General features: G+C 39.8%; 1 protein-coding gene across 4 annotated transcripts in view; it reads right to left on the bottom strand.

Moving 5' to 3' along the window:
* Positions 1 to 153: 153 nt before the first annotated feature.
* Positions 154 to 9,988, bottom strand: part of ARNT (aryl hydrocarbon receptor nuclear translocator) — a 50,922-nt gene continuing 41,087 nt past the window's right edge. For 2 of the 4 annotated variants that reach the window (XM_015250121.3, XM_015250119.3), the window contains 9 exons: positions 7,540 to 7,691; positions 6,289 to 6,399; positions 6,060 to 6,132; positions 5,811 to 5,934; positions 5,517 to 5,619; positions 4,988 to 5,135; positions 3,551 to 3,710; positions 2,949 to 3,115; positions 154 to 2,188 (listed from right to left, as the gene is read on the bottom strand). In XM_015250121.3, coding sequence (XP_015105607.1) covers positions 2,099 to 2,188; positions 2,949 to 3,115; positions 3,551 to 3,710; positions 4,988 to 5,135; positions 5,517 to 5,619; positions 5,811 to 5,934; positions 6,060 to 6,132; positions 6,289 to 6,399; positions 7,540 to 7,691 — 1,128 coding nt within the window. In that variant the 3' untranslated portion in view covers positions 154 to 2,098. Of the gene's footprint in view, positions 2,189 to 2,948; positions 3,116 to 3,550; positions 3,714 to 4,987; positions 5,136 to 5,516; positions 5,620 to 5,810; positions 5,935 to 6,059; positions 6,133 to 6,288; positions 6,400 to 7,539; positions 7,692 to 9,988 lie in introns of all 4 variants that reach the window. The other 2 variants (XM_006216953.4, XM_015250120.3) reach the window with 1 other exon arrangement.

The following is a 9,988-nucleotide window of genomic DNA, read 5'->3' as shown; positions in this document are numbered from 1 at the left end:
TGAGTGATCAGAGCCCTATGATTTCTGATGCCTGAAATTATAGTCATACTGTGCTTTATGCTTGCATACTTGGAGCTCAAGCTATAGATTCAACTAGTTTGTGGGTGTTTGTTGTTTATGAGCTGGGAAGGAATAATAAAACCACAATCAAGATCACACAACACAAAGTTTACAAAAGGAAAAAATATTTTGTTTTAAAATCTTTGCTACATGTCATTATTTTTGCCACTGTAAGGCTCAGCACAGATGCCAGCAGTACAGAAATGGCCAACAAGAAAAAAACAATCAAAAATAAAACCCTGAAGGAAAAGCAGAAACAAAACCCCCAGAGCATCTTCTCCCTCCCCTCCCCTTCCCCAAAAGCCCTATAATAACTGTACAATATTATAGTCCTGATCACATTTAAAAACAGTTGATTATTTAAAAAAACAAGGATTTCATTGGAAACTCAACTTTTTGGTTTCTTAAATTGTGATATAAATATATATGTATACTGTATGTGTGCACATAGAATAAAAAAATAAACTGTCTCCTTTTCCACTCCACTACCTGGCACCAGACTGGAGACAAAAGGAAGGGAAACCTAATGACATTCTCTCAGCCTCTCCAAGGCCACTTGTGCGCCTCAGTCCCCTATGGCTACATTTAATATGTCTTCTCCTTATTAATTCAGTCTTGCGCTTCAGATACTGGCCTGAGCCAAACAAACAAACAAAAAGGCTGATACACATGACTGTTACCTGAGAAAGGTAAAGAGTGAGAGTAGTAACCTGTATCCGCATTTATATGGCTATAGTTCATTATTAAGTGACCCTGTCAGGATGGGAGTCCAGGTCCCATCTATCACCTCGATTTATTACACTTGTACTGTAACGCAAAATCCAATCTCAAAATTAGAGAGGGAACAAAGAGGAAAGAACTATAGGCCCAGAAGAGACCTAAATCTGTTTCTTGCAGCCTGGATACTTTGAGAATGGGATGAAAGAGGCTACTTTGCAAGAAGGCTTGGTATTTGGTTTAAACTCCAGCAGCGAGGATTTTCACTGGGACTGCTAACCCAAGAAGTTGAGTTTCCATGCAGAAATAACCTCTACAGAACACACATCATATGTGATTCTGACAGAAAAATGCAGCATTATCCTTATGGCCAAGTATGGGGTTTCTGAAAGTGTTCACCTTGCCAGCCTATTTCTGTAACGTCTGCAGATCTTCCCTATAAGGTGAGAGCACCAAAAGCAGGAATAGCCCACTTTACACTGTACATGTTCCATGAGAGACCAACCACATCAACAGAAGACTTTATGTATTTGCTTACAGTTGCATATTGGCTGGGCATAGAAATAAGTGCAGCAAAGACATTTATTTAAATCTTCTTTGGCTGCAATACTAAGTGAAAAATACCTGGAAGATTTAACTGATTAGGACTCTTCGAAACACACAGAAAAAGACAAAGATAAAATCTGGGACAAATTTTGCATAACTCCCTAATAGGGAGAAAGAAACAAACACAGAAACAAATGTGCTCGTGCTCACACACACACACACACACACACACACACACACTCTCTCTCTCACCTCCTTACTCATGTTTCTTTCCAGAGGAATTGCTCACAGGCAGCAGAAAGAGCCTATGCTCACTTCCTAAAGCCCCATGTATACCTACCATGTTTCACGGTCCTCAAACATGAGGACATTTCTCCTATCCCCCACCTTATTCAGAATTTTTTTCCAAAAATAAGCCATAGTATCCAAGGCAAATAGTGATGTCAGGTTCTCTAACCTGTCCCCTGCCCCTAGCACAAATCATCTCTGCACAAATTTCTGGTCAGGAGACATAAGGAAAGGCATTCTTAACCTCACCCAGCCTTAATTATTCAAAGGGTCCCCAAAGCCTTGAGGACTGACTCCATTTCTTCTATAAATGTTATCTTAGAGAGGCAGGAAGACAAGGGGAAGGCCAGAAGGGAAAGGGGGTACACATTAGGGGTGAGGGAAGGGAAGGGAGAGGAACTTTTATTCTGTTTACAGAAAGATTTGCTTTTTTAAAACAAATGGTGATTTTTTTTCTCCCCCACCCCTTATCCTCACCCCAATAGCTCTATTCTGAAAAGGAGGGAAACATAGTTAAATCAGGAAATTCTTCATTGTTGTAACTGTTGCTCTGGTCTCCCAGCATGGACAGCATCTCCTAAGAGAAAAAGAGTAAGCTTGGGTCACACACCTTGATCCTCTGTATTCATCGAGCTCCTTCCCGGCAGTGCCCTGAAGCACCACCCCTGCCCCCAGAGGGCTTCCGCTGTGCCGAGGCCCCTCAGCCTCCCTCACTCCCAGGAGCGCCGACTCCTTTAGATGACAGCCTTTGCCCTAGTGCCTCCTGTCTGCCTCCTGCAGTTCCACTTTCCCTCTTCTCTAGTTCTCAGTGTTTTCAAAGGGAGAAAAATCTGCTTGCCACATTTCATATAGCCCCCATGGATATATATGGGGTATCTCTTATCCTATTTATTCTCCACCAAAACCTGTTTTGCCTTCTTTCAGCCTGTGTTTTGAGCTGAGCTCCTCCTTTGTCCGGCCTTAGATTACACCACTGACTCTCGCGGTCCCCTCAGGACTTACGTAAATGGACCTTCATAGCTGTAATCAGTATGTTTACACTTAAGCGGCTATGAAGTGGGGATATGGTTCTCTCCGAATGGGCTGGAATTACTTTCTAGAACACCTTCACATAGCGCTTCCCAGCACTAACTACAGTCCGGTTAACGGCCGTGCAGCACGCTTAAGTTCACAGCCTTTCCAATTAATGACATTTACTCCTCTATGTCCCCACTCTTGTCTTCTCCCACTTACTAACCTCAGTCAAACACCTCAGTCCACGCCTGCTTCCTACTGTCTCTCCTCCCTGACTCTTTCTCTCCCAGGCTCGGGTCTTCTGAAGTCTTTCACTGACTCACCTGGAAAACCTCAGGCTGGCCCGGCTGCGGTGCTGCCGGCTGCTGAACGTGCTGCTCGTTAGAACTCGAACGGTGGTGAGGCTGCTGGCCCTGCCACTGTGGCCAGACACCCACACCCTCTGCTGTTCGTGTCTGGAACTGTCCTGCAGTCTGTCCAGTCTCAGGAGCTAGAAACACGAGGAAGAAGAAACAACTTCAATCTGCTAACTCCATGGAAAGGAGAAACTATTCCACAACTATGTGCAAGTCATTAATTTTATCTAGATACCTCCTGCCCCTCCTTCTGCCAATCAAGGCCTCTTCTACTTCAAACCCTGGTCCCACATTAATTTTTCTTCTCTATGTACCCTTTCCAAAGAGTCCTTTGCTCATTTAGACTAGATTTGCATGTCATTAAATTTATAATACCTTACTTACTTTTTGTTATATGTGCTAAAGTCTTTTTCATGTGGGTAGGTTTTAAATTCCAAATGGCCTGTCACCTTGCATTTTTCCATAATTAGGTCAGTACATCCAGGACACAAACAAGCCATTTTAACTATCAAATCCTTTCTCTTTAGTGGTGTGATTTTCCTGTTACCCTCCTTTCAGTCAGAACTCACTAAAGTTGGATCCACGACTGGCGAGACTCGGGTAGGCAGCAGCACCAGGAGATGCAGTGGAAGCACCAGGGAGGGACATGGGGCTGAAAGAGGATGGAGTCTGAAAGCTGCCTACACCAAACTGGGAAGAACGAGTCTTGGCTGTAGCCTGGGTAGCCACCTGCTAAAAGAAAGGGACAGAGAGCAAAGAGAACATGAACATATTGCACAGACCATTTTTATCAGAGTTAATCCCCATCAATCACTGGATTCTTTTGAGCCAAGCTCATTACTTATTTTCCACTGTACATTTCTTCCAATTAACTCCCAATTTCCCTTATTATTTTTAGGCACCTGTGATAAAGTGCAAAAAGCAAACAACTATGGGAGTAGTAAAAGTACACATTTAGAGTTGTGAGAATTAAGTGAAAATGACATAAATGAAAGGACTTTATAAATGGTAAAGTTATATAAAAACTAGATGCATTAATAACAGTACAGCATTTTATATATAGAGAAAAAACACTGCATTATTTTATTACTCAGTCTGTACCACATTTATTCCTAATGATTTTTTTTTGGGGGGGTAACTAAACATTTTCCTCACTATTACAGTAATGCATAATGCACTGTGGAGTGTTTTCAAAACAAAGGAGTGGGGGAGGATATAGCTTAAGTGGTAGAGTGTATGCTTAGCATGCACAAGGCCCTGGGTTCAATTCCCAGTACCACCTCTATAGATAAATAAGTAAACAAACCTAATTACCTCCACACACACAAAAATAATAGTAAACAAAACAAAGGAAAATAAAAAGGAAATAATCATCCACAATTCTACTACGAAAGGCTAATGGTTAACATTTTTGGATAATTTCTTCCAGTTTTTATTTTCCTATGCATTTTTAATACAGTGAGGTCATGCTGCATATAACAATTCTAGAGCCTTTGGTTCTGGTTTTAGTTTTTTATTTAAAATACTACTTACTCAAAATAAGTATATATCAACATACGAAAAGACCTTAGCTTTAGCTTTACTATATATTATATATACACATATACATTGTATGAAGATTTTTCAACACAATTTTTTTTTGGTAAATAGACATCACTGTGTATAAATTAATAATTAAACTTCTCCTTTGTTGCTATATTTTATAGCCCTAATCAAAGTGGAAACTTCTTAGAATTTACTCTGAAACAAATCTGAAACTCAAACCTGCTCAAGATGTTCATGAGAAATTCTGATTTAAGGTGAATGTGAAAACCATAGACTCTGAGATACTTGGATTATCTACGGTTTTTAATTATCTGGCTGCTCCCAGTAAGGATAAAAATTGAAAGGCAGGGGAGCAGGGGTGGGGGGAAGGTATTTAAGACAGACAACAATAATTTTACAGATGGCAAAAAGCCTAACCAAACAAAAAAATACACAAGGAACAGGCAGATGAGAAGGTTTACCTGGGCAGAGAAGCCTGGGCGGGTGCTAGGGGTCCAAGCTGGGGCTGCTCCCTGGGTAGGATTGGAGTGGCGGGAAATCTGGGCCAACATTTGCCCTGCAGAAGCTGATGGCTGGACAATGGTTACAGGAGGGGCCAGACCACTATTTCTAGGAGTGAACAAATAACAAGGTTAAGGATTAAAAAGATGGGCTTATCATAGAATTTAGGAATCACAGGATAATCTAGTGCTATTCCTAGATTCCCTTGACTCCCTAGGGTAAAGGAAAACTTCGTAACAGAATCTGGAAAAGATGAGAAGGACTGACAGTCACACACTGATCAGGCCACACAGAGATGGGACCTAGAACATGGCAACAGGACAGGTATAAAGAAAAAGGAGGAAGAAAAGCAAAATTGTCTCATCCTAGGCCTACAGGTTCCACTGCTTTGTCTGAAATAGCCAGAGAAAGCTAGGGAAGAATAAACTTGGATTCAGTAACTGAATCCCTCAGTTGCCCTGTAAAGCAGCACACACATATGGGGCTCACCTGAAATTCTCTGCCGGCCGGGGGGTAGGAGGGAATGAGCTGCCCTGGGAGAATAGCTGTTGGGTGGCAGGGACAGTGCTGGAGGAGATGCCTTTACTCTGATCTGTGGACCAAAAGGAGTCGGGGGAGGGCCAGTCAAGGGGCTGCAGTATATTAGTTCAGCAAGTTCCTATTTACTCATGAGGTATTAGGATTAAGTGGAAATATGCTGGAAGACTACTGACTGGGCAGTTACAGGCCCATCAGCAAGTGATTAAAATGAGAACTTAAAACAAGAGTGAGGAAGAAACATACCTGCATTGATGCTGGAGTAGATTTCTGAAAATCTTGGATCTCTATCCTGGGCAAACAGACCCTCTGACTTCTCAAGGGGCTTGCTGTGTTCTGGGCCTGTGGTTGTCACAGGCTGGACAGAAACCTGTGGAATATAATGATAAAAATAACCATGAAGTGACCCTAAAAGTCACATAAAGGCACATACACATTCCAACTGGTTCTGGGGGTATTTCTTAAGGAAATGCTCACCTTCAAAGACACACTAACCTGGGAATGATTGTAGCCGGCTAGTCCATCTCTTCCTGGTACCACATCCAACTCTGTCTGCTGTTGCTGCTGCCTAAATGTTAAAGACAAGGAAAGAAACAGGAAAAAAGAATCTGGGGAAAAGGCTTAAAACAAACAAACAAACAAACAAACAAACAAAGTGGGATTGTAGCCTGCCACCCACCAAGGCTAGTCACTGCTCAATAAAGGATCTTCCACTATTTCTCACCTGGGTGCCATCTGCCCTGAGCCCATCTCCAGGGATAAATTAGCTGCAGGACCTAGCTGTGGCCTCTGGATTGTATTGGACAGTGTAGGCCGTGGTTCCTGGCTGGAGTTCCTGGGAAAATGGCGAGTAGAGAGAACAGAGGAAAAAAAAAAATCTGACTCTGACATAAAAATACAGATACATGCTACAACATGGGTGACCCTTAAAATATTACACTAAGTGAAAGAGGCCAGTCACAAAGGAACCACATAACACACATTTCCATTTATAAGAGACATACATTTCCAATCATATAGAGCTTAGGGAGGATGACTGTTAATTACTACAGGACTTCTTTTGGGGTAATAGTTTTTTCTGTGTGGTAAGAGTTGTACAACTGTGACACACTGAAAAATTAAACACTTGAAATGGGTGAAGTGTATGGTATGTGAAATCTGTTAATAAAACTGTTTCTTACAAAGCTGAGAAAGACAGTTCAAACAGAAAAGAATCAATAATAGAGAAAGAAACTAACAACAGAGCGGATATAGCTATGTTCTAAAGCAAACTATGGTCCAGGGGCCAAGTCCAGTCTATTGCTCACTCTTGTAAATAAAAGTTTACTGGAGCCCAGCCATTTCTGTTCATCTCATTTGTCTAGAACTGTTTTCAGGCCAAAACAATAGAACTGAGTAGCTGCAACAGAGACCATATGCCCCTCAATGCAAAGATTACTTACTATTCAGTCTTTCAGTTTGCAGATGACTGCTCTAGGAAAAAAGTCTACCAGACTAGAGCAATAAACTGATGTATAAAACACCAGTGGTGTAGAAAGGGTTGAAATATAAAATTGAAATACAGTTGATCCTTGAACAACACAGGGGTTAGGGGCACTGTCTCTCCTAGTAGCCAAAAATTTGAGTGTAACTTATACTCAGCCCTCCCTATATGTGGTTCAATCCACAGGAGACCATGTAGTACTACAGTGTTTACTACTGAACAAAATCTGAGTGTAAGTGGACCCATGCAGTTCAAACTCATGCTGTCAACTAAACCAACCACTCACATCTCAGAACTGAGTTTCCAAGCTATTATTAGTTAAAATTTTACTCTACGTGGATGAACTACCCCAAATTCTAAGAAAGTGGAAGATGAGGAACTAATGGTGTTTACTACTAGAAAAGTAGAAGAGAAAGAGGTAATTTGATGAGATTAAGCAAACTGGGCCCATGAGAAATCCCAACAATGGAAAAAAGTCTTTATGGCACATACTTCACATTGGTGTTGGTACAGATGATGTACTCAATTTCATCTGAGTAAGGGTTCTGGAAAGTAAAGGAGCTGGTTCTCATCCAGAGCCATTCTCGGTTCTTAGACCGGAACCGGAACATGACAGATAGCACCTGGCCTTTTAACTTCACCACCTGGAAAAGGTTTGCATGCCATCAGTTGAAACCCATAAGAATTTCTCTTTACACATCTACAACCCTAAGATTCTTGTGTCACTGTCTGTAAAGTGACATTCTCTCGCAATGTCACTAAGAATTTCTCTTTACACATCTACAACCCTAAGATTCTTGTGTCACTGTCTGTAAAATGACATTCTCTCGCAATGTCACATAACAAAACAACACGAGGAGTGAAAACTAAGTGACTAAATAATGAACTATATTTATCATGTTTCTTCTCAGAGTTCCAAGTTATCTGACCACTCTAGTCAATGTTAAACACAAGTAAAATTTTATTTCCAAGAGAGGAAAGACTATGCTTCCTTCACTTCTCTTGGAAAGTCCCTCAAAGATACAATCTAGACAATTTACTAGAAATTTGTTAAGTTTAGTGACACTGAATACAGCTTACACATTGCCCCTCAGTCCTAGCTTTTTCCCCCTAGCCTGAGAATTTCTGGGTTTACAGCACCCATGTAGGTTTCTATAAATAAAACAGCTGACTTTAGTTTTGCTTTGCTTTTGTTCTTTAAAACAAAGTAATTTTAGATTATTTTAGTTTCTAATCTCATAGAATAGAAAATCTTTTGAATCCCCCTCCTTAACAACAACAAAATAATAATATTAACAGCTAACATTTATTTTGTAGTTACTATATGTCAAGTACGAGGCTTGATATAGCCTAGTAGGCTATATATTTTCCTTCTTTTTTTTTAAGGAACATCAACATTTAACATTATAAAAAAAGAAATGAGATATAAACACTTGCATTTAGACAATAGTAAGTGGTCTCTAATACTTACATGTGCTCACTGAATAACATGTACACAATGAACATCATTACATTTGTACACAAAGTACTGGATCTGAAAACCTGTTTATTGCTGTACATATGTATGCCAATGAAGTATTAAGCCCAGTAATTCAAAATACCTACACTTTAAATTGCTTTTTAAGATAACATTTGTGCTTAAGCTGATGGGAGTATGGTGGTAACTGTGGACATTACAATCTGACTAAGAAATAATCATAGCAGATAATGAGAAATACCTCACCTAGCAATAATGAAATGGCACATTTTAAACACATAAACAAAACTTTTAAAAAACAAATGTGAAACAAACATGGCAATAATCAAAACGGGAAGGAAAAAAAACAAAGGAAAATAAGCTTCATTAGAAATCATAACTAAATTTATGTGTTAAAAAAGCAAAAAGAAATATAAATCTATCCAGACTTAAGAAATATCAAAATCTGGAAACCAACAACTGGTAAGCAGCTACAGCTCACACACTAAAAAGCACCTTTGCTTATGCACTCGAATACCACAGCAGCAACTGACGTCAGAATTACAACCTTGAGATTAGCGAGTGTATTATATGATCCGTTAAAGTTGTTTTGGAACAAACATTTTCTAGAAGTGATTAGATAATATTCTGTGGCCGAAAGTGTCAGAATTATGAATTATAACTTCTCACGCTGCCAAATGACCATGTCCTCAGCTTTAAATGGTTTCAACAGATGTCAGAGTAATTCTTATAGGACTACATACACATACATGAAACGCGATCCTTCTAAGTAGACAGAACAGCTGACGCTGAGGAATCAGAAGCCAGAGAGACTTTTCACTGCCATTGATTTCCTCTAGAAGTTGGGCCACGTGCTTTAAATGCTTTATCTTATATACCCACTGTATCAGTAAAACCACTACTGAGGCTTAAAGAAGGAAATTAACCAGTCTAATTTAACGTTAAGAATTGCTACCTAAAACCAAGTCTGTCCTGAAATTAAATTTACCAGATGTTTTCAGGATCTAGGGCCTGAAAATTGCCATTAAGAGTCAGCTTACATAGTGGTACAGCATGTGCCTAGCAAGCATGAGGTCCTGGGTTCAATCCCCAGTACCTCCATTAAAAATAAGTAAATAAATAAGAACCCAATAACCACCCCCCAAAACAAAATAATAAATTAAAAAAAAAAAGAGAGTTAGCTTACAATTAAGAGCTAAGTCTCACTTTTCTATAAAAGAACCATGAAATGAATTTTTATACTACTATCCACAGTTCAGTGAAGTGTAGAATATTTTAAATACTTTAAAGACAGCCCTTGGATATAAGACAGTGAGTAGTCAAGCCAAAGAAAAATACCTTGAACATAGATTATCCATAGTTTCAAAATACTGGTCCTTTTCTGTCCCTTAAAACTACAAGTTAACTACTAAAGAATGTAAAATTGCAGGGTGTGCCATAGTACTTGATTAATCAGTGGTCAGT

This window comes from Vicugna pacos, chromosome 21 (assembly GCF_048564905.1).
Source record: "Vicugna pacos chromosome 21, VicPac4, whole genome shotgun sequence".
In the NCBI taxonomy this organism is placed as follows: domain Eukaryota; kingdom Metazoa; phylum Chordata; class Mammalia; order Artiodactyla; family Camelidae; genus Vicugna; species Vicugna pacos.
Note: the sequence above shows the minus strand (reverse complement) of the source record. Positions and strands in the feature narration are given on the sequence as shown.